The sequence below is a fragment of the Galeopterus variegatus genome, unplaced genomic scaffold (genome assembly GCF_000696425.1).
Source record: "Galeopterus variegatus unplaced genomic scaffold, G_variegatus-3.0.2 Scaffold174, whole genome shotgun sequence".
NCBI classification, from domain to species: Eukaryota; Metazoa; Chordata; class Mammalia; order Dermoptera; family Cynocephalidae; genus Galeopterus; species Galeopterus variegatus.
The window spans coordinates 663381-686245 of NW_007726285.1; the positions used below are offsets into that span (position 1 = coordinate 663381).

The following is a 22865-nucleotide window of genomic DNA, read 5'->3' on the forward strand; positions in this document are numbered from 1 at the left end:
GGGGGGGGGGGGGGGGGGGGGGGGTCTTTATAAGCACCTCAAGGCCAGGAGCCGGCTCTCTTCGTGGACCCAGGGCTCCTGTGCCTGGCTTTGTCCCCAGATGGCAATTTGCTAGCCCTCACTGGGTGACACTGTCCCTCCCCTCTCTGCCACAGCGGATTTTGGCCTGGCCCGGGCCTATGGTGTCCCCGTAAAGCCTATGACCCCCAAGGTGGTCACCCTCTGGTGAGTACCTCAGATGCATGGTGGCCCCAGGGACCAAGCATGCCTAGTGGAGGGCCACTTGGGGATGTCAGGCTGGAGCTGCAGACAGGCCTGAGGGTCTCTAAGCTGTGTGGCTGTGCATACTCAGGGCTAGTCTGGGACAGCGTCTCCAGGCAAAGCAGGCTGTCCCAGGTATAGGACAGCCGTCACGCTCAGTGGCATTGAGGACTTGCTGCATCCAGGTGAGATAGCCAGAGCATCCTGGCTCTGAAACCATCTCGGGAATGGAGAGTTGCTTCACCGCCGGGAGGGTGGGCAGCTTATGAAGATTTCTGTAATTATTTTTCATTTATGGTTTTAACAAGCAGAACAGGGTCATGGTTACAGGCAGGACCTCAAAGTCAGTCAGATCCAGGTCAGAATCCCCACATGGCCTTTCTCTGCCATGTCTCATTTAAGACCCTTGAAAGCAGGCTGATGGTGGTGGCTGGTTGTAGGTCTGTGCCAAGGACTCAGTGGTCCGTATGATGCATGCAACACTGTTGCACCTCCAGCAGCTATGACCTCCTGTGCTGCCTCCAGCAGCTATGACCTCCTGTGCTGCCTCCAGCAGCTATGACTGCCTGTGCCGCCTGTGTCTGCAGGGCTTAGAGCAGAGGACAGTCCAGGCTCGGGCTAGCAATCCTGTCGTTCAGGCCTCGACGGGCTCTCTGGGGGGCTATGTCCTGCAGAGGCCTGGCTGGTATGAGGTTGGATGCTTCTGTTTGCAGGTACCGAGCCCCCGAACTGCTGCTGGGAACCACTACCCAGACCACCAGCATTGACATGTGGTGAGAGGTGGCTGCTCCTCCGTGGTCTGAGGGACAGGGGCAGGAGTGGGGCTGGGGTCTTTGAGCGGGGCCTGAGCCTGGGAACCCGAAAGGAAGTGTGAGAACAGCCTCAGCATTCACATGCCTCCAGCACTGAGGTCCCCAAGAGGCAGGGAGCTCTGCTGGGAGTGGGTCATGGGCCAGGGTCAGGGAGCCCAGTGGTCACTGGGTCGTCCATCGTGGCATCCCCAGCCCAACATGGGTCGTGGTGGCATGGCGCTCAGCAAAGGCTTGTGGTAGCAGTGAGGCCTGTTTTTCTCTGCAGGGCCATGGGCTGCATCCTGGCCGAGCTGCTGGCCCACAAGCCTCTTCTCCCTGGCACTTCTGAGATCCACCAGATCGACCTGATCGTACAGCTGCTGGGGACACCCAGTGAGAATATCTGGCCGGTGGGTGACCCAGGCAGCCCCTCCACCCACCATGCATGCCTGACCCCCTCTGTGGCTTTAGCTCCTGCTTTCCACAGGGCTTCTCCAAGCTGCCGCTGGTGGGCCAGTACAGTCTCAGGAAGCAGCCGTATAACAACCTCAAGCACAAGTTCCCATGGCTCTCAGAGGCCGGCCTGCGCCTGCTGAATTTCCTCTTCATGTATGACCCTAAGAAAAGGTGCTGACCCTGCCTGTGGTCAGGACGGGAGGGCCCTGACCTCTGTGCAGAGGTGGAGGGACACCTGAAACCCAAAACCTTTAAAGATAGTTTCTCGGAACACTAGCCAAACTTTGCCAGGAGGTATCCCCCACCCCTGAAATCACGCACACTTGCCAGGCACCCAGTTCAAGTGATCTCTGCCCACCCAGGTTGCGGAACCCACTCTGGGGTTCTCCTGGGTTTCTGGGCCCCAATCCCTGTTTGACCTCATCTTTCTGTTGTCGGAAAATTGAACCAGAGGCTGCTGAACTGGGCGGGGTGTGGGAAACAGGTCTCAGGGCTGTCAAAACCAAGGGTCCCATTAATGGCACCACCTTTATCTAGGGCAACAGCCAGGGACTGCCTGGAGAGCTCCTACTTCAAAGAGAAGCCCCTACGTGAGTCCTTCAGATCCCCTCAGGCCCCACTCTGCAGGGGCTTGGCCTGCAGTTTTCTCCAGGCTGGGCCCTGGGCAGGCAGGCAGTCTGGCCCCACCTGCAGCTGTGCAAACCCACCTGGGGCAGGAAGGGAGCAGAGGTGTGGGGCAGCCCAGGCCAGGCCTGCACGCAGAGCCAGCTCACAGCTGGAGCTCACCCCCCTGCCCTGCGCCCCATCTCATGTCTGCCTGGGAAACTGTACCCCTGCCTGGCGCTGAATGACTCCTCTCCCCACAGCGTGCGAGCCAGAGCTCATGCCCACATTCCCCCACCACCGCAACAAGCGGGCCGCCCCCACTACATCCGAGGGCCAGAGCAAGCGCAGCAAGCCCTGAGCCAACTCAGCCACATCCTGCAGCCAGCGGTGGACAGAGAGGGCCCTGCAGGCAAGGCTGACCACAGTCCTGGCATCCAGCTGACCCCACCCCCTTGTCTTCTCTGTGCCCACTGCTACCCCCAGGCACAGGCAGGGTGTGCACATGGCGACACTGGCGTGGGGGCTCCCAGCCTGGGCACTGGGAGGGTCTGCGTTGTGGCAGCACCATCTGGTGGCCGTATGGGGTCTTGCCCGTTTCTCATTGCATCCACCGAGCTCCCGTCTGGTGGAAATGGGGGGCTCAACTCTGGGTGTCCTGGAGCCATGGCTGGGCGCTGGCCTGGGGCAAGCAGACCCCAGGAGACTGCTCGTGTTCCTTCTTGGTCACCAGGGACTGCCCAGGGCCCGGACAGACTGTGACGACCCCAGGCAGGGCCACAGGAGGACACTCCTGAGACCAGTGCAGCAAGAGCCCTGGGCCGCCTTCTGTTCTCTTGTGAGGCCCTGCAGGGAGGATGCCAAGTGAGGGGGAGGTGGGCTTCTGTCCTTGAGTGTGACAAGTAAAGCTTTCCCAACAGATGTGGCTCCACCATCATTTAATATACAGTGTCCTCAGTGTGCTGGGGGCAGAGTGAACAGAGGGATGCAGGAGCAGGTCTAGTCTGGAGGGGTGCTGGGTCGGGAGAGGGCTGTTGCTGTACCTGCTTCCAGTGGCTGGGGAGGGGGAGATGGGGACCACCCTCCTCTTTCTGCAGCCAGCTCATCAGCCCCAAAAAGTGGGCCAGAGCAGAACCACCTCCTCTCTATCTTGTCCAGGGAGCTCTGGGCTGCCCCCTGGGTGAAAGAGCTGTGGCTTCTGCCCTTCCTGGCCCTGGGAGTGTGTCGCATCTCTGCTTGTACTGCCTCAAGCAGTGGCTGAACAGGAGCTGGACTGACAGCCTGCGGGACCCCCACTCCCAACTTCCAGCTGGGAGGTGGCCAGGGTGCTGGTTGCTGAGAGCCCCCCACACACACACACCTGGTGGGGGAGCAACACTCATGGGCTGCCTGGGTTTTGTCAGTTTGAGATCAGACCATTTCCTCTCCAGCCATGGACCCAGCTCCCCCCAGGCGCACAGGCCTGGCCTCACACTCAGCACTCTGCTTATTTGTGTGGGCCTATGACACCGAGGGAGGGCTGGGACCCCACAGCCCACCCCCCAGGGAAGCTCAGCGTCACCTGCAGGCCCTTGGAGACGCCCCTGTGTGTAGAGTCCCCAGACACTTGGAGGGAGGCAAGGCATCCTAAACCACAAACTCCAGGGAATGGGCCAGGAGCTACAGATTGGCCAGTGGGCCTCAAAGGGGCATTGGGATCCTCAAGGACAGGTTGGGCATTGGGACAGGGGTACACCGGCTAGGTGCCTCTACTCAGCACATCTGGGCAGGGGTTTGGGCACTGAAGAAAGCCCAGCTCAGGGCTCTGCTGGCCAGGGCTGAGGTCTGTCCTCAGTGAGGAGAGCTTGGCGCAGCCACAGACAGGAACTTTCCATGGAAAGCAAGACCCCACCTCCCACCTTGTGGGGCCTCGACTCTCCAAACCTCTCATGCTGTACCCAGGACTCTCCCAGGGACAGGAGGGGCAGGGTGGCCAGTGGCCCAGGCCCTAGGAGGCCCAGAACTCCCCCCACCCCTGCCCAAGAGAAGCACCACAAAACTGTCTCCCGGTAGCCCTCGACCTGGGGCATGGCTGGGCCTAGGGCTGGGACCCAGGGCTGTCATAGAGCAGGGTGTCCACCTGTGCACGCTGTAGCCACAGGCGCCGCTGTGTGTCTCCCAGCAATGCACGCAGCGAGTGGCCCAGGCGGCAGGTGGTCAGAACTGCACAGTGGGCGGTGTGCAGCTGGTGGCAGGTGTCACAGCAGAGAGTAGGCAGGGTGCCAGGGGGCAAGCAGCTGTGTGCCTGATAGCCCTGGGGCTCAGGGAGTCGCCCGTAGGCTGAGACTGGGCCCCCTTCTGCCTGCATATGCCGAGGGCTGGCCCGCCCAGGACTCCCTGGGCCTTCCGGAGCAGCCAGGTCCCCCGGCCTACTCAGCTCACGGCGCAGTGAGAGGAAGGAGAAAGCTGAGGGCTCGGGCTCCAGCTCCTCTTCCAAGGCCCCATAGGGTGGGCTGCTGGCCCGTGGCAGCTCCTCAGCTGGGGGCTCCCAGGCCCGGCCCCCAGTGCCCCATAGTTTGGCGCTCTGCTCCCAGAGTGGTGGCCTGTAGGCCAGCTCCACTGGAGGTGAGTCTGGCCCTGGTGATGGCCCCCCATACAGGCTGGCCTCCTCCGAGCCCTCATCCTCCTGCAGGTCCTGATACAAGTCCAGGGGGGCCCTGTAGGAAGCAGCAGGGGAGCCCCGGGGTGGCAGGGGCGGTGGTTCCTCATCCCGGGCCAGCCGCTGCTGCAGCCAGGCCACACAGGAGGCCACGTCCCCACTGGCTCGCCGTGCTTGCAGCAGCTCCTCGGCTGGCAGCACACTGGTGCCCAGCTGGGCCAGCACCTCGCCCAGGATCTCACACTCCAGACGAAGGGCGAAGCAGCCCAGGGCCACCTGCACCAGCTGGCAGGCAGGGGGTGGGGCCGTCACCATGAGGCGATGGTTGTCCCTGCGCACATAGCCCATCTTCTGGAAGCTCTTGATAAGGAGGTCCTCTGAGAGCACGCCCTTCAGCACGTGCACATAGCCACCTGAGAAGGTCTGCAAGGGAGGGGCCTGGTCAGCAGCAGCCCAGACCCTAGGGTGCAGTAGATTCTGGCTCAGTCCCATTCCGGCCTTGGCCAGCTCCTTTTGCTTGGGCCCACCCCAGAAACTGATCTAATTGGTTTGGGGCAGGCTTGGGCATTAGAAATTTAAACATTAAAAACAAAACAAACAAAACTAGTACATTCACCTGGCTCCTAAGTCAGAACAAGATAAAGAGCCCCTGTACTGAGAAATTCCACTGTCCTCTGGATCCCCTCCAGCTTTCACCCCTGGAGATTTACAACTCTAGTTTCCAACATCCTTGCCTGCGTGTTGGTTATGCAAACACAAACAGACACTCTAATTTGCTCCTCTTAATAAGTGGCCTCTTAAACACACTGTTCTGAACTTTTCTTTCCATTACAGTCTTGGAGATCTTTCCCTATCAGGACAGAGGCTTTACCATTCTTGTTTTCCAGAAGTATAGTATTCCACCAGGCGGATGAAGCATGGGTGGATTTTAAAGCTCTCCAGAGGCCCTAATGTGCAGCTGGGCTGAGAGCCCCAGAATAACAGATGGGAAAGTGCTTTCTAGCCTACAAAGTTATGTGAAGGGCTGAAAGGACTGTCAGGACGATGATGGTGTGCCTCTCTCAACCCTAACACTTTATAACTCAGAGCGCTGGGACACTGACGCCTCCCATGTCCTGAGCACTGTGTGCCTGCATCGTGCTCAGGCCTTCGCATTCAACCCTATGGGCCCTAGGAACTGGGCTATTCTCAGTGGAGGAAACGGGTTCAGAGAAATTAGGAAACATGCCCAAAGCCACACAGCCAGGAGGCGGAACCAGATCCGAAGCCTGGTCTGCCCAGCGCTGAAGCCTCTGCCAGGTGTTCCTCCCCAACCCCGCCTTTGAGCGCCTCAAGGGAAGGCCTATCTATTCTGCTTCGGGTCCCCACGGAGCTGACGGGCCTCCTACCCTCTTGTCTGAGTGGATGAATGAGAGTCCTAGGACCGCTGGCCCGCAGGGGAGGCGGAGAGAGAGGAGAGACGCCACTGCCATGGCAACCGGTGGGGGCGCACTTCGCCCACGTGCGCAGTGACGTCTTCGCCTTCCCACTCTGCAGTCACCTCCGAGCGCGGCGCGGCCCTGCCCCCTCCCCGGTCGCAGCTCGCCGAGAGGGGCCCGCGCACGGCCTCCGAGACACGCCGGGGAGGGAACTAGGTCGCGCCCAGCCCCAGCCGACGTCCTAGGGGATACACCCCTTTCCGGGCTCCGCTCCCAGCCTCGGCCCACATCCTGGAGAAATTAGCATGACCATGGGACCTCAAGTCCCTCCTGTGCGCCTGTCCCAGGATTTTTGTGGCAACTAGGGCCGCGAGACCACTTTGGGAAGGACAGAGACGCAAGCTTTAAGGAGTAAGACCCCCATCCCCCAGTGGGCAAGCACTCAAGCCTGTCCTCCCACCCCACGTTCTCGGCCCTGAGAGTGCCCGAGGGGACCTCGGCTGGGAGCTGCCCCAACACGCCCACAGCGCCTCAGTGCTCGAAGCCCTGCGAAACCCACCGGGCCCCGAGGACACCTGAGAGCCTCTCCCCCGAGGGGAGTGGTCCTCCCGACGGTGGCAGCCTGGGCAGGGGGAGCTGCTGAGGCCCTGTCCCCGGCGGGCCCGGACGAGGGTCGCGCCCCCTCGGCCCGCCGCCCTACCTTGATGGTAGTGAACTCCTTCCTCCAGGGCAGCAGGTATAGGTGCACCGCGGCCAGTTCCAGCAGCTCGAAGGCGCGGGCCAGGCCGCGTAGCGCGGGCGCCAGGTCGGCGCGGCCCCAGAGGCCGTCGGTGAGCAACGCCAGCGCGTCGTCCTGCAGCGCCCCGTGCAGGTCGAAGTCCTCTACCAGGATCTGCCAGAGCACGGCGCGCAGCGAGGGGTCCCCGCACACGCCCGCGCGGCCGCGCCGCAGCTCCCGCTCCAGGCACAGGCGGTAGTCCTCGGAGAGCGAGCTGCTGCCCATCCTGCCGGCGGGGCGGGGTGTCAGGAGCCGGAGACGCCGACCCCGCCGGCTGAGCGAAGCCCCGCATCTGTAGCCTCCTCCCCGGCTGGACCCCTCCAACTGAGCGCCCCCCAACCAGCACCCACAGGTAGCCCCTCCAGACTGGAGGCCTCGGCCCTGCCAACCTGGTGTCCCCGTACCTACAGCGCTCCCCTTTTCTGGAGACCCACTCCGGCCAGCTGAGCCGCCCTCCCGACCACAAAGCCCGTCGCCCACCAGATCGTGCGGTGGACCCCGCGGGCGAAGGAGCTACCTGTCTGTCCCCAGTGGTTCCCAAGCCACGGCCGCTCAGCCTGGGCCTTCCCCCTGCCCAGCCGCTCGCTTCCGCCCGGCCGGCTCCGCCCACAGGCCTCGACCGTGACGTCAGGGGCGTGGCTAGTCTCGGTACCGCCCCCTCGACTGACGGGCTGGGCGGGTCAGCCCGAGGGCGTGGCCGTGCGAGTTTCTGAGCCGCGGGGCGGGGCCTCCGGGCCCTGGGCAGGGCCTGCTGCAGGCCCAGGAGGCGCTCCCCGACGAATACCTGCACCAGGCACCTCTGCGGCCACCTGTCACCGCGTCACCCGTCTCCCACTGGGCCGGTGTCCTTCACGGCCGACCCACGGGCCGAAGGCTGCGGTGACCGAGGCCCGAAGACGCCGCGACCCGCACACTCACCGGTCGGCGCAGACTTGCCGGCGCATACCCTGGCGGCCTGCGGCCTCCGGGGAAGCAGGTGCCCGGGGTCCTGCCGAGCCTGCCGGGGCAGGGCCGCCCGCATCGCCTGGCGGCGAGAGGCTGGATACGGCGAGGGCGGGCCGGGGGCTCCACTTGGTGCTAAAGGCATTTTCCACGCAGTCTCCGGGGGTGGAGGAGATTCTGCCCTTGCGGGTCCCAGCTAAAGACGCGAGGGCCGGCTCTGCTCCTTGACTTGAGTACCCTCACTTCTCCAGACCGCCAAAACCAAGGCCCAAGTTTTTTGAAATGGGGCCTGACAGGGGGAAAGGTCCCTGCTTTCTCTTAGAATTTTCACCTGGTCGTTCCCTGCTATCCTGTCATTAGATGCTTCAGAGACTTGTGGGCAGGACTCCCTGAGTCCTTTTGCTGGCCACCACTAGACACGAAGTCTTTCGCTTGCTGTTTTCTGAACCTGCCTTGGTACCAAGTGCCATCCATGGGACCACACCAACTGTAAGGGGACAGCTAAGTTCACGCTCCTGCAACTCCCTTCATTTTCTTTTTGTGCAGAATAGGGTTGACTTAACTGCTTTCCCCAGTCTGTGACTGAGTTCATATGACGCTGACTCCTTCGTCCAACAGCAGGTCTAGTTTTCCTCTCCTTCAGCCTGGGTGGGTTTTTGCACCTGCCTTGACGTGTAGACTGGAAATGACATTGTGAGACTTCTAAGACTAGATCATAAAAATGCCATTTCCAGGGCCGGCCCGTGGCTCAATTGGGAGTGTGGTGATGATGGCACCAAAGTCATGGGTTCGGATCCCTATATAGGAATGACCAGTTGGCTCACTTGGGAGAGCGTGGTGCTGACAACACCTAGTCAAGGGTTAAGATCCCCTTACCGGTCATCTTTAAAAAAAAAAAAATGCCATTCCCCCTGCCCTGTTGTCTCGAGATGCTCATTCTTGGAACCCAGCCGCTATACTGTGGGAAAGCTGGCAGCCCATGGAGACTTTGTACCGAGCTGAGCAATGTCCACCTGAAATTCATGTACACCTGGAAACTGAATGTTATTTGGAAATAGGGTTTTTCTGCATGTAACCACGTTAAGATGAGCTTATTCTGGATTAGGATGAGCCCTAAATCCAGTATGACTGGTATCCTTATGAGAAAAATTTAGACACATACAGAGGGTAGATGGCCACGTGGAAATGGAGGCAGGGACTGGAGTGATGCGGCCACAATCCAAGGGACGCCAAGGATTTCCAGAGCCACCAGAAACTGGAGGAGGCAAGGCAGCGTTTAGGATGAAGTCCTAAGGACTTCAGAGGCAGTGCAGTCCTGCTGACACCTTGGTTTCAGATTTCTGGCCTGCAGAACTGTGAGAATAAATTTCTGTTGCTTTAAGGCTCCCTTTTAGTGGCATCTTTTTACAGCAGCCCCAGGACACTCCCCAGGCCTCACAGAGTTGTTCTGACAGCCGACTGAAGTCCTGGCCGCAGCCAGCATGCATTGCAGACAGCAGATGGATGCTCAGATGAGCCAAGCCCTAGTCATCAGGCTACCCCAACCTGGAAGCTGCCCTCCCTGATGCCGGAAGTACAGTCTGAACCCTGCCCAGATCGAAAGTGCATGAACAAAATAACTGTTGTGTACATAGCCAGTGAGCAAGGTGGTTTGTTATGCAGTGGTAGCAATCTAGGGCTGGTGCCATCACATTCTCTTTCTGCTGTCCCAGATAGATGCCACATCGCCTCAGCTCTGTGCATACGCATGCTTCTATGGACCTCAGGCTATAAGCAGGAGCAAACTTGCAGGTCAGAGGGTTCATCTACACTTACCTTGGCCCAGGACTGCCAGCTGGTTCTCTGGGTCCACCTACTCCCGCCAAACCACCCTACCCAGCTTTGTCCAGCTTTCTGATTTTCACCAGCCCATTGGGTGTAAAGTTCTATCGTGTTTGAATCTGCATTTCCTGATTTTTGTTGATTTTGAATATCTCTTTTTTTTTTTTTTTTTTTTTTTTGTCTTTTTGTCTTTTTTCCGTGTCCGGCAACGGATCGCAACCCTCAGTGTTGCCCCCGTACCGGACCGGGGACCGGCAACGGGATCGCAAGCCTCGGTGTTGCTCCCGCGCCTCGCTCAGCCAGTGAGCGGGAACCGGTCTATATGTGGGATCCGAACCCTCGGACGGGAGCGCCGCCGCGCTTCCCAAGCGGCGCACTATCCAGTGCGCCATCGGGCCGGCCCTGAATATCTCTTCTTATGCTGGCTAAGTTTTCTGGTTTCCTTCTCTACAACTAGCCTGTTTGTAGACTTTGCTATTTTTCTTATTGGGGCTCCTCCCTTCTTGATTTGCTGAATTTCCAGTGGGACGTTTCTATTATTCATCCTTGTTTTATGGAGGAGCCTCAGGGTCAGAAGGCTAAAGGACTAGCTCACAGTCACACAGCGAGAAACAGCGCCTGAACACAAGCCTGCCTGATCTTGGTGCCAAGGAGACAGGTGAGCCAGAATATTCCGAGCTGTCAAAGCACTTGGTGCTGCAGGTGTGGCCCTCATGCAAAGCCAAAAGGTACTCCCGATGTTAGGACTTGCTCAGGACACAACTCACCCTCCGCTGTTCTACAAAGTGGGCTTTAAAATCCCATCTTCTAGATGACAGAGTTGAGGCCTGGAGTGGGGATGTTACCCACCAGGCCTCCATGGCTGACTGGGACTTATATCCAGGTTTGGGGATTCAGAACTCTGCTCCTCACAAGAATACAAGCTTGTGAATAGAGATAACATTCTCGCCTGGAGCCAGCAGAATGCCGGGGAGTCTAAGGGTAGGGCTGGCCATGGGTTTGGGCCTCTTCTCTGCAGAGGGCTGGGATGCACAGGACTGAAAGCTTCAAGCACAAGGCAGAGCAGGTGTGTGCTGGCCTGTTTGTTCCTGGGGCACTGGGTGAGGGGCTGGCGGCAGGGAATTGCTGAGTCAGGGGGGCCCCTAGCTTATTCCCACCTTATGAAGGCTCCTGCCAGAGGACCCTGCTCCAGCCCAGCCAGGCACTGTTCACAGGCTGGTCCCTGAAGTTGGCCTCCCAGACTCAGAGCCAGCTCTGCCACCCACCTGGAGAGGTACATCACTTGTTTGCTCATGGGGTCCTCATGAGGAGTAAACCGGTTATTGCCTGTGGAGGGTTCTGAACAGTGTCACACAGATGCCAGCTGCTACTGTTTTTTAAGACTCACTCCCCAGGAAACCACCCCCATGGTCAGCTGCTGGTGGTCTGGGACTGAGACCCTCCCTCAGCACCCGGCCACCTGCCGCCTCCCCTCCAGGGCCCACACACTACCACCAGGGGGCATTCATGTTGTGTCCCCCAACGTACAGAATGATGATGATTCCCGAGAGGCTTTCAGGTGAGTGCTCTGGGCTCAAGTCCTCAGCGGTGGCCTCACCCTGGCCCCCAAACCCACTGATGCCTTGCCAAACTGTCCCATTCTAAAGGGTGAAGCCCACACCTCCCTGGCCAGATACAGCCCCAGGATGATCTGTTCCTGCACAGAGGATCAGGTGGAAGCAGCTGTGGCTCCTCATCCCCTGACCTCAGTGGTCTCTGCAGTGGCCAGTAGGTGGGTGCCAAGTGAGCAACACTGAAAGACAGCAGGACCCCTTTATTTCAGATGGGTTGGTGGCCGCACAGGGGCACGTAACAGTTGAGGGTGCTGATCCTGGGGCTCACGCTGAGCTGGGAGAGGATGTGCAGGGAGCGGGAGTTGGCCGGGGGTTCTGGAATATCCAGTGCCCATGGCCCAGGTAAGCCAGGAGCAGAGACTGTTCTGGGCCCAGGTGGGAGGATGGGCAGGGGAGGCCCTCCCTGTAGTAAGCAGCACAGTCTCCCACCAACCAGGCCCAGGCCACGCTCTTTCTCGACTCCAGTGAGAGACTGGCTCAGAGGAGCCTAGACAGTCCCAGGGGATGGGAGGGGAGAGAAATCAGACCACTGCTGTCAGCTGGCTCACAGCCCCCACTCTGCCCTGATGCCCCCCAGGGGCCACCCCAGTGTCCCTGTTGGGGGGCCCCAGGGGAGCTTGTGGCTCATTTTTTAGGGGCTTCTCAGAGCTGGCACAAACGAGAGAAGGGCCTGGTTCCTAGGAATTGATTTGGCCACATCCTATCAGGAGCAGATGCCGGCTCAAGCCCGAGGGCAGATGTGGGTTAGGAATTGGGCAAGAGTTGGAGAGTCCCCCCCACAGTTGGCCCGCCTCCCCAAGGGCCCCAGCACCAAGTGTGCTGGGCAGCATGAAGCTCCTGGACAGTCCTCAGAGGGTCCTGTGGCTCCATGGTGCAGGAAGGACGGCCCTGGGAGGTCTGAACCTTCAGGAACCCTAGGGTCTGACCTCCACTACTTGCCCAGGGCGCCTCGGGGCAGTAGCTCCACGTAGCTCAGGGCACTCTGCAGTGATGTCAGGCAGTAACCCTCTTCTCCAATCAGGTACCTGCATGGAGGCAGCACAGACATTATCTGGAGGGGACAAGGAACACGCCCCAGCACTCTGGAAGGCAGCATGATCAAGGAGCTGGGGAGGCTTTTTCCTCCCATTCTGTTCTCATCCTCGGATGGCAGGGCCAGGGTATGGCCTCAAGCACCCGACAGCTCCCTCCCCAAGCATATGCTGCCCAGGGGACAGCCCCTCAGCTCCTGTCTAGGGAGGGTGTGCTGAGTGGGAGACTATGGGACAGGTTGGCAGTGATCACTCTGCACATGTGGACCCTAGAGGGGCTCCCAAAGCTGTGTGCTGTGACAGGTAGAGCTGCAAAGTGGGCCTTTGGCAGCACCATCTGCTCCCACCAGCCTGCGGTTGCCAAACCAGTGGTTTAGGTCTGGGGGTGAGGTCCCCTGGTGGTCTTCCCATGGAGACCCCCAGCCTGCCCCCACCCCCCGGGGGGCTCCTACCCCTCGTGGATGAACTCCTCCAGGGCCGCGCACTCCGACACCAGCTGGGGGAGGCCACTCCTCAGCACCACGAAGGACAGGATGGGCAGCAGGTCGTCGGCGCCTCTGTGGGCACAGGTGCTGCCACCAATGGGCTTGGGGCAGAGGCCACTCACTCCCCAAAGCCCAGTGGCCCCTGAAGGTCTTGGCTTCAGCTGCTCTCCCTGCTCCCTTCTGGCCACCAGCAGCACAGGAGGCCACCTGGAGCAGCAGGGCTGTCCCCAACAGGAGCCCCTAAGCTGTGGTGCTAGGGCTGGGCCCGTGGCGGCCCCCCTGCCCCTCCAGTGTGTGCTACCCTCATGGTGCAGAAGTGGGGCAGCACAAGCCTGGGTGCAGGATGGTGGAGGGGAGGGCTCCTCTCCCCGCAGGATCCCCTCTAGTCCACCAGCGTCCACCCTGATGTAGCAGTTCTAGGCAGGAGGCTGAGTTTGTGTCACTCAGCACCCAGACCCGCCTCAGGAAGGGTCTCAGTGCACTGAGGGAGTGAATGAAGCCCCCCACAGGGTGCTCAGACCCCACATGCCCCACAGGCAGTAGCCTCTGGGTAGTGTGGGGGGCAAGGAGCCAAGGGGACAGTGAACTTTAAGACTGAGGCACAAGTCTGGCCCCTTCCCTGCAGGCCAGGGAGGCCCCACCTGCCTGCTGTACCTGCAGGACGCAGCTCCTGCCCCCCCACCCCAGCTCCACAGAAGGGCTGTGGCCAGGACTTGCAAACACTTTAGCCCTGGAAATTTCTCACCTGCAGTTGACTTACTCAGAAGCCTGATTTATAAAGTGGGTGAGGGGACCCATGGGAGCCAGGGCAGCTTGGCCCCTTCCCACCAGACCCAGCCACATGGCCCTGGGGCAGGGCGACTGCAGGGACAGGTGTTCTCAGGGGCTGGCCCATGCAGGTGCTGAGGGGGACCTCAGCTCCAGGTGGACACCAAGGCCAGGTCAGAAGATTGCTGGGGAGATTGAGGCAGGATTGGGCACCACAATACCCCAGGACCCCTCAGCTGGGAGGTCAGTGCAAGGAGCAGGCCCTTCCCTGGGAATGGTGGCTTCAGAGGGTCTGCAACTGCCTTGCGCCTGACACGTGAGGGTGAGTGTCAACACACGCTTCTGGGAGGAACAGTCTTAGATTTCACCAGATTAGCCAGGGGGTCCCTGGTCCCTAAGAAGCTCTACCTAGATGGCTGACACGAGTGATCCTGGGGGCTGGAGCCGTGCCCTCCCCAGCCACCCTGCCTTGTCCTCTTGGGACTCACATGGCAGCAGGGGCTCCAGGCTGGGGCCCAGCCTCGGCTACAGCTTCCTGGGCGTGGCAGTAGTCTTCTGCACAGACACAGATGACCCGCAGGGTCCGCACTGCAGTCAGAAGTGTGGCTTCAGGTGGGGGGACTGGGTAGGAGGTGCAACAGTAGGACCCAGCAGGGACAGGAAGGCCCCAAGGGGCCCATGCTACTGCCCCCCCACCGAGTAGCCTGTCAAGGTCCCTGGCATCACTGACCCACCTGCCTCCTGAAATGCAGGGATGGGCAGACTGGAGCAAACCCCCAGGGGTACTGCTCCCACACCACTTATGCCCCACAGGCCCCCCACATTGGACCAGAGAAGAATCTGTAGCTCAGAGGTGAAGGCACAGGCTCCAAGTCACCCACTGGGCCCCCACCTCTCAGATGTCCCCTCACCGATGCACTCCAGCTTCTTTTGGGGGCAGCTCTCCAGGACCAGCAGTCCCAGCTCCTGGGCTGCCGTGCAGTAGGGGTAGACACCAGCCCCCTTGGCCTCAGGGTCCTGGGGGAGGAGCTTGGGGGGGATGCCAATGGCTGTGGGGGGTGCATTCCTGTAGAGCTCCATGCTCCTGCTCAGGGTGGCCTCCCGGGCTCGGTGCACACTCCTGGGTGGAGAGAGGCCAGGCTCAGCCACCCAGGGGACCCCACCCTACTGACAGAGGCAGGGCTGTGGCTGGGGGTCCTTGGGGCTCAGTCTTGGGAAGCTGGTGAAGCTCCTGAGCAAGGCCCCACCTGTAGACTGTAAACACCTGGAGGTGGCCTCAAAGCTGAGCCCCGGCCACAAGCACAAAAAGCCAGATGAAAGTGGACCCTGTGATGGCTGGAGCCGGGAGACCCCAGGTCGTGTGGGTAGGGGCCAGATGGGCCCTACCTGTAGAGCGCCAGCAGCAGAGGCCACAGCGGGGAGAAGAAGGGCTCCTCGATGCACGCCAGGCAGCGGTCCCTGGAGGCAGCTGTGTTTAGGCTTTCAAAGGCCAGGAGGGTCAGTGAGAGCAGCCTGTCTGCCGGGACAGAGCCAGGGTGTCCAGACAGGCCCTCACCTGTGGCCTCCACTGGAGACTCCATGCCTGTGGTGTCCCCCTCCCACCTCGAGCCAGCCTCCCTGAAGCAGAGCAGTGTCTAGACTCGGCAGGGAGGGGGCTCCGCCTGGCCCTTCCCCCATAGCCGTCCCTGCCCTTCCTGGACCAAGGGCTCTGTTCAGGAGAGGGGAGAATGGTCTCTTTCTGAAAAGGACCTGTACCCAAGACCACAGGAACCAGGAAGGAAGTGAGAATCACATGTGAAGACAGGAGTCAGGCCTGGGGAGGCTCGAGCCCTGTCCAGAGTCCCTCAGAATGTGGGCAGCACAGGGAGGACGCACAGTGAGAACCCCTGGCTGTTGGGTCTTCCTCACTGTTCTTAGAAAACCCTAGAAGGGACTCGGAAGTCATCTGCCACCCTGAGCTCCAACCTTTGGGGGAGCTACACACTATTCCAAAGTAGAAAGGCTAACAGGACAGCCATTGACACACCACCAGGCTGCACATGTTCCACAATCCCTGGCTGGGGACTTGAGTCTGACCCAGTGGGACACCAGGACCAACTGCTGACCAGAAGCTCTGTCAGGCAGACTTTTCCCCAAACAGAACACTGGAATGGACCAGGCAGACAAGCAAGGGGTAAACAGACCATGTCTCCTGCCTCCTATGCAGCCCAGTGAGGACACAGCCGGGTGTGGAGGGGGGACCCTGCACTGACACAACTGTCTACCCACCCTCCGAGGGCTGCAGCAGGGCCAGGGCCTGTGCTGCTATGCAGAGTGCTCGGCTCCAGGGGAGGATGGGTGCAGAGGGTTCTGTAGATCAGGGCTGGCCTGGCTGCCATCCAGGGGAGGGACACGGCAAGCTGTACTTGCTGGCTTAAGCCTTCAGAGTCAGAGTGCCCTGCCCCCCCGCCCAGCCCGCGCCCCGCGGGCCTCACCGACAGCATTGTGTATGTCCTTCACGGTGCTCCTCAGCCACTCCAGCAAAGGCTCCCTCTTCACCCCTGGGGTCTGTGGCTCGGGCTGCCCCCCAAGACCCCGACCCCACCTCTCAGACGTAGCCAAAAACTGTTCCAGGTCCTCAAAGGAGCTGTCCTTATCTGTCAGGAGGGAGGAGGCATCCACCAGGGGTGAGGGAAGTCCTGTGGGTCTGCTGTCTGCCCCTATATCCGGAGAGCCGGGGTGTAGCAGGGGTAAGGGGGAGGCCACAGGGGGTCTGTCCTGGGGCTGCAGGGCCGTGCCGGGCTCTGGCGGAGAGAGCATGCAGTAGAGGCTCTGCGAGGACCGGAGCCGCCTGCTCCCAGGAGCCAGCAGCCCATCAGCATCCGGGGGCAGGGAGCAGCAGTCCGGGGCAGACGTGCTGCTGGCAGCACCCCTGCTCACGATGGGGTATAGTGCACTGTACACTGCACACTGGAGCTTCTTCAGCAGCTGCGTGATCGGGTGGTCAGGAAGGCTGCAAGGACAGGAGTGGGCTGACAAGGAAGCTGCCACGCTCCCTGTGGAGGCAGCAGAGGGGCACGGGGACAACCCACCCCATCCTTGCCCCTCAGCAGAAAACATGTGTCGCGGCAGTCCCTTCTGGAGCTGGAGGGGCTGCGATCTCCTTGGTGGCCCCACCAGTCACTAACCCACCTGTCTAAGACTCGCACCCTCACCTGTGGCCTCCATCTATGAAGCTGCCACACTATGAAAGACTTCGGAGAGTGATTCGTGTGTTATTTCCTTTTGGTGGATGCTGCAAATAAAGTCTGACCTGCCCCCTCTGGAGGCTGAAGGGAGCCAAGGAAAGCCCACCATCACAGAGGGGGGCTAAGGTCCCCAGGTGGGCACGTCGTAGGGGCCCTTGGTGGCCACCAGGTGGGGGCTTTGGCAGCACTGACCCCATACAGCAGCTTCCCCAGACGTCCCAATTAATCTCCTTCCCTTCTAACCTCTTCCACGTCACCTGGCACCCAGGGGAGGAGCCCAAGTCTGGTGGACGGGGGCTCTGTGGGCCAAATTGAGGAGGGCCTGAAGGCCCAGGATACCTGAGCAGGTGGGAGACCAGGTTGGTCACCAGCGACAGGTCCCCTGGGCTCCTCTTGAGCTTAGCCCTCCAGTGCTTCGGCCAGTCCTGCAGGACAGGGGGCCTTGGAGGAAAGCACAGTGGGTCCCCCACGATGGGATGCCCCTCGTCCCCTCCACCCCAAGATTTCGCCTCAGGAGATGGTTGGGGCCCTCCCTGGGGTACAGAGAAACCCAAACCAGCAGGCCCATTTGACCCTGGCCCCACCCCCACCTGCTCCAATACTGGGACTCACATGGTCTTGCTCGTACTCAAGGATAGCGGCGTAGAGGGTCCGCTGCTCCCGCTCTTCCGGGGTCAGGGCAACCTGACTACAGAACCTCCTGGGGAGGAAGGATGAGGCTGCAGACCTACAGACGTGGGAGCCGCTACGAGTCCTCCCCACGGGTGCCTGGGAGATGTGCAGACACACCTGTTGGCGGCCTCCTGGAGCCGCAGCCGGCGCTCTTCCATCTTCCGCTGGAGCTGGGGCGGCAGAGTTAAGCAGCCGGCAGGGTCTGGTCCCAGCGGGCCCTCCACCCCTTCCCTGTCCCTCATTCACTCCGCACACCACCAAGCACCCAGGATGTCCCAGGGGACAGAAGGAACACAGGGGTCCAGCGAGCGGGCGGGGCTGGAAGGACAGGCACTGACTCAGGGAGGGGCTGTTTCCAGGGAAGACTTCCGGGGGAGGCACTTCTTTGCCAACTTGAAGGCTGGAGAGGGGAGAGGACCAAGCCCAGGGGACATGCCTCTCCAAAGCTGGTAGAATTCTCATTCCCACATCCCGACCCTGGCACCTTTACTCCCTACTCTGCCCCCTTCTGTGCCCTCAGCTCAGTGACACACTCTCAGTCCCCTCAGGGACAACAGGATGGCTGAAAGGATGCTGTCTGCTCCCGGGCTTTGGCGATCCCCAGGTTCTCCATCATTTGCCGCTGCAGAGAGAGGGTCTGAGAAGGGAAGGAGGAGGTAAGCCCCCATCCTGGACCCTTCTCTGACCAACCCCAGGCCCTCCCTGGGTCCTGCTCACCAGGGATGTCTTCTGCATGGCCTGGCTGGGATCCAGACGGGCCATCCGGGCCTCGTATGCGGCCTTCAGCTTCTGGTTCTGCAGTGAGGCCTCCTCCAGGGGTGTCAGCTCTCTGGAAATGGTGACAAGCTGCTGTCCAGGCCCCAGGAACCCCAGAACACCTCAGGTGACCTGAAGAACCTCCTTCTCACCCTCGCCAACTTTGCTCTGAGACCCGGGGGGTGAGGAGGAGGTGCTGCTGCGATGGGGGCAGTCAGGAAATGTAGAGTGAGCGGTCTGGGGTGGACTGGAGATCCCCGCCCCTTCTAAACTGCCTTTCCCAAACACAGGCCTTGGTATTGCCAGGAATTTTGGCTTTTCAAGTAAAGCTGGACATCTGAACTTTGTAAAAAAATCAGTTGTATATGTGTGACAATGACATGAAACTCTTTAAAGGCCCCGCATGGGCCAACAGCTTCATTAGCTGCAACCTGTGAAAGGCAGAACAACAGTCCCAGGAGCCACTACACCTTGAAAGCTTTTGGCCTCATACACCTTCCTGCTTCTGGGGCGGCAGAGGAGAGGATGTGGGAAAACAAGTCTGAGGGAGGGGAGTCTGTCCTGAGACTCAAATCCTGTGCCTGGTCTGCCCTGAAGCCGCAAGTGTAAAAATGAGGTGCCTGGAAAGCCAGAAGGGGCACAGCAGCCTCCCAAGCAGCCGAGGCCCAGGAGGAGCGGGTCCTTGTTTACCCTACTTGGGACTCACTGGGCTTCTTGCATCCATGTCTTAGTGTCTTTCACCAGTTCCAGAAAACTGTCTATGATTATATCTTTACATAATGCCTCTCCCATTTCCTTTCTCCTCTCTTTCTGGAACTCCAATAAGCTTATGTTAAAACTTCTGTCTCTCATATTTTCTGTCTTTGTTTCTGTGACAAATGCTTTTTGACCTTTTTTCTAACTCACTAAAATTCTCTCTCCAACTATGTCTACTCTGCTACTATAAACATGTCCACTCACTTTTATATGTATGTGTGGGTTCTACAGGAAGACATAATTTATTCTTGTTCCCAACTAGTTTTTATTTTTTTATTATTTAAAAAATTTCTTTTTGGTGGCCGGCCAGTACGGGCAAACCTGCCCAACTAGATTTTAAAAACAGCTTCAGCATTGTGTGTTCTGTTTTATTTCTATTTGGCTCTTTATTTGCTGGGACAGGTTTTATAGTTTCTTATTCCCCCTACACATATTTCAAACTTGCCTTTTGTTTCTCTAAGTACAGACAGCATAATTGTTAACCTGTGCCTGATAACTCTACTTGCAGACTTTGCAGATCTGTTCCTGCTATCGTTCCCTCAGCTTCCTGTCTTCTTCTGTGCTTGCTTATCTTCCACTGTGTGCTACTTATTTTATGAAAGATGAAAGTGTTTTCCTCCAGAGAACATGCCTTTGCCTCTGCCAGCAAAAAGGGTATTCCCTTTCTGGGACCCATATTAACCAAATTCACCAGGATCAGCTCACGCTGCTCGGCCTCTAAACCCAATGCCAAGTCTCAGCCCACCTCCCATTTTGCCCCATCTTACTTCTTAGAGCTTTGCGACTCTACCACCTGAAGCTTCTGGAAAATTTCAGGTGGCAGAAAAGGAGAGAGCTTCCCTCCTTCATCTGAGTATACCCGGCGGTGTCGGCTGGTGGATGAGGGCACTGGAGTAGCCGCAGGCATGGCTGGCTTCAGGAGTGTTTTCCCTGCAAGCCATACATAGCCAAGGGTTAGCCGGGTGGGCTCATATTCCATAAAGGAAATGCATCCTTTGGGGGATGCCCCCAGAGACCCACCAAGCTTGGCAGCTGTTGACTGGGCCCTCTCCAGACACTGCTCAGCAAGCTTCAGCATCTTTGAGGTATCAGGGGGCACAGTTTCCCCGGCTTCTGGGGAAAGGATAAGAAGGCTGGTCACAGTCAGCAGTACCAGTAATCAGATGCTCACTGAGATAAAAACCAGGAAGAGAAAAGGCTGGGCAAGCCCACTCCTCATGAATCTCTGGTCACCTGCCCTGGGTTTGCCCTGTGTGGCTCTGTGCTTGGCCAGCCCAGCATCAGTCTGACTGTCTGAGCCCTGTGCCTGCATGGAGACTTTCCTCCTCACTGATGCCTTCAACTGCAACTACAGCCCCTCAGGGAAGTGGGCCCCACAGCCCACATGGGCCATTGCACAGAGATGAGGATGTGCTGAGGGGAATCTCCACACCCCATCTCCCACCTGCTGCATGTACCGCAGACATGCCTCTCTGCAGGCATGGCCCCGGCACCTCTGGTTGTGCCTAATACACCCCACTTGCTCATCCAGAAGCTCTTTCCTGCCCCATCCCTCCTCAGGGGATGGCTCCCATCAGCAGACACACACCCTGCAGGAGCTGCCACTCTGTAACCCTTCCCTGGACCCAGCCAGCCCCAGTTCCTGATCCCCTTCCCTGCTCCCCTTGACAGCAAACCCCTCACAGACCCCCGTTTTCTCTTAATTCCACACCCTGTTTCAGCTCCAACTTCCCTGGAAACCCCTTTCACTCTTCCCCACCTTCGCAGGCCACTTGGGGCTTCTCTGTCCTTTGGGACATCACCCTCCCCCGGGCTCCTCCTGCTGCTCCCTCCTCCCAGGCCCTCAGTCCTGGACTGGCGCCTCACTGTACCTGGCCTCTGTGCTCCTATGTGCAACGGGCTGCTTGCCACCTCAAACTTAATGTCCTTCCCTCATAGGTCCACTCCTGACCTACCACGTTCCCCCAGCAAGTCTGGTTGGTGCCCCCCTCAAGTGCATTCCCAAGCCATTCACTTCTCTCACCTCTGGTAATACAGCCACTGCTGCCCTCACTACAGAGCCTTCCAGAGGCTCTGCTTTCATGCCAGCCTCTCCCTTAAAGCTCAAAGCCTCCAGGGGCTCCTTTCACCCCTGAAGGACCCCAGCCCCACCCAACATGTACAGAGCCCTGCCTGCACCCACTCCCCTCAGGGACTTTACACACCCCTCTGCTGGGAATGCTCCCTCCAACTTCACACAGCTTACGCCTCCCTACCCTGGAGCCAAGCCTTGCCCCACCCCAATCTCCATCCCCTTCCCTACAGATGGGTCTTTTCCTGCCACCAAATCATGCTATGACAGCTCATGCTATGACAGCTCATGCTCACTGAGTTCTCAATGGTCCAACTTTTGCTAATGACTCGGCTGGAAAGACATGGGACCTCCAAGCCTGGGACTCATCAAGGGCTAAACTGACCACAGTTTGCACAGCATGGAAGGATGGGCGAGGCTGAGAGCCATACCTTTAGTGGTTTCCACTTCCTCCAGTAACACCTGGGAGATGTAATGAATGCTTCTCAGGTATTCTGTATATGCTTCCTGGGTCCAGGGAAGAGAAATGGTGAGAGTCAGGCTGCTAGAAGGGAATCACTCCATTACTCCTGCCTGGTGCAGGCTTATCTAGTGGTTAGCTAGTTAGCTAGTAATCTCTCCAGGGTCTATCAGTGGTGCTCTGCCTGGGGCACAGATTGTATGTTCACTCTCAAGACTCAAAGGAAAAGATGTCAGCACCTGGGAATGATATCAAAGCACTTCTTCCTACAACTCCTGCATGGGGCAGTGTAAGCTAGGAGCCAGCGGGCATCAATCTCTCCTCTCACTTCCCTTCTCTCCAGCACAGGCAGGAACTGACATCCTCATTCAGTGGCCTGGGGAAGCAGCATCAGCAGTTGTTGTCATTTTTCACTTTATGCAACAAGTTTACTTCCTGTGCAACTCAAGGGCTGGTCATTCAGTGACTTAAACAGACACTTCCCGAGAGGTTAAAGAGGGAGTGAAGTTGCAAATCTTAGAATCACTTCCTGGCTTGGGTTCTGGGAAATCCCTTTCCCCAAACCCCACTGTAAGTATTCCCTGTGCTCACAGGAGCCTGGAACACTTGAATGTTGCCAATTTCAAGGGTGTGACCACTCAGCCCAGGGCTCTCCGTCAGAACTCGGGGCATCAGCAGCACAGCATGCTGCATGTTTTGTTCTATCCCAGTTGTCAACGTACCCATTTCAATTAAGTCTACACCTCAGAGATAAGAACAAAATAGATTCCAGGCAGGATTTCTAACTGGTGGGGGCACCTGCTGTTCTAGAAAACCCACCTGGGGAAAGCGGCAAATTCAGACACTAGGATGTTCCTCCTAGACACACGCAGGCTCCTGCCCTCCCGGTGCAGCTCAGCGCGCTCGGCCGGCTTTCCTACCTGGTCGCCATCCTCCGAGCCAGTGCCCGTCGTCGGTAACCAACCACACCCTCCCCCGCCTGCATGTCCTTCTAAACACCGTCCGCCGGCGACTGCGAGCAGTCGTCAGTGAGCGGCAGTCGGCCTCTTCCCAATTCCGTCCCCTGTGACGATCTGGTTAAAGCGAGTCCCTGCCCAGGACACGCACACGCGTGGACCCGCTGGTCACAGACCCGCCAGCAGCCCCTCTGCGCGTCAAGCGCCGGCTCACGGAGCAGCCGGGAGCACCGAGGCCCGGAGTGCTGCGCGCGTCCCGGACACGCTGCAGGCGCGGCCCTGGCCCTTCTCCCCGCGTCCAGGAGCGGCCGGCGAGGGTCCCGCCCCGCCCCGCCTCGCCTCATCCGGGGCCGGTTGCCGGT

General features: G+C 59.2%; 3 protein-coding genes across 8 annotated transcripts in view; 1 reads left to right on the top strand and 2 right to left on the bottom strand.

Moving 5' to 3' along the window:
- CDK10 (cyclin-dependent kinase 10) overlaps positions 1–3032 on the top strand; it is an 8357-nt gene extending 5325 nt beyond the window's left edge. For 3 of the 6 annotated variants that reach the window (XM_008563449.1, XM_008563430.1, XM_008563457.1), the window contains exons 8-13: positions 156–225; positions 975–1034; positions 1339–1462; positions 1540–1679; positions 2046–2098; positions 2375–3032. In XM_008563449.1, coding sequence (XP_008561671.1) covers positions 156–225; positions 975–1034; positions 1339–1462; positions 1540–1679; positions 2046–2098; positions 2375–2472 — 545 coding nt within the window. In that variant the 3' untranslated portion in view covers positions 2473–3032. The remainder of the gene's footprint in view (positions 1–155; positions 226–974; positions 1035–1338; positions 1463–1539; positions 1680–2045; positions 2099–2374) is intronic. The other 3 variants (XM_008563463.1, XM_008563435.1, XM_008563442.1) reach the window with 2 other exon arrangements.
- On the bottom strand, positions 3033–7170 carry SPATA2L (spermatogenesis associated 2-like). The gene is made up of 2 exons (XM_008563470.1): positions 6868–7170; positions 3033–5172 (listed from the first exon to the last, which is right to left on the bottom strand). The coding sequence occupies exons 1-2, from the start codon at positions 7168–7170 to the stop codon at positions 4189–4191; spliced, it is 1287 nt and encodes a 428-aa protein (XP_008561692.1). The 3' UTR covers positions 3033–4188.
- Positions 7171–11506: 4336 nt separating this feature from the next.
- VPS9D1 (VPS9 domain containing 1) lies at positions 11507–22240 on the bottom strand. The gene is given in 16 exon segments (XM_008563553.1): positions 11507–12346; positions 12805–12909; positions 14094–14193; positions 14517–14725; positions 14992–15121; positions 16080–16597; positions 17172–17257; positions 17445–17532; positions 17622–17674; positions 18079–18141; positions 18222–18333; positions 19784–19946; positions 20037–20126; positions 21519–21618; positions 21620–21631; positions 22139–22240. Coding segments are annotated over 16 exon segments (2025 nt in total). The 3' UTR covers positions 11507–12252.
- Between the last annotated feature and the right edge of the window lie 625 nt (positions 22241–22865).

What these genes read in the sequence shown, in the direction of transcription:
- SPATA2L (XM_008563470.1), bottom strand. Translation starts at nt 7,170, where the DNA reads ATGGGCAGCAGCTCGCTCTCCGAGGACTACCGCCTGTGCCTGGAGCGG. An exon ending in AGGAGTTCACTACCATCAAG is followed by an intron (nt 5,173 to 6,867) that starts GTAGGGCGGCGG and finishes CCTCCCTTGCAG; the next exon opens with ACCTTCTCAGGTGGCTATGT.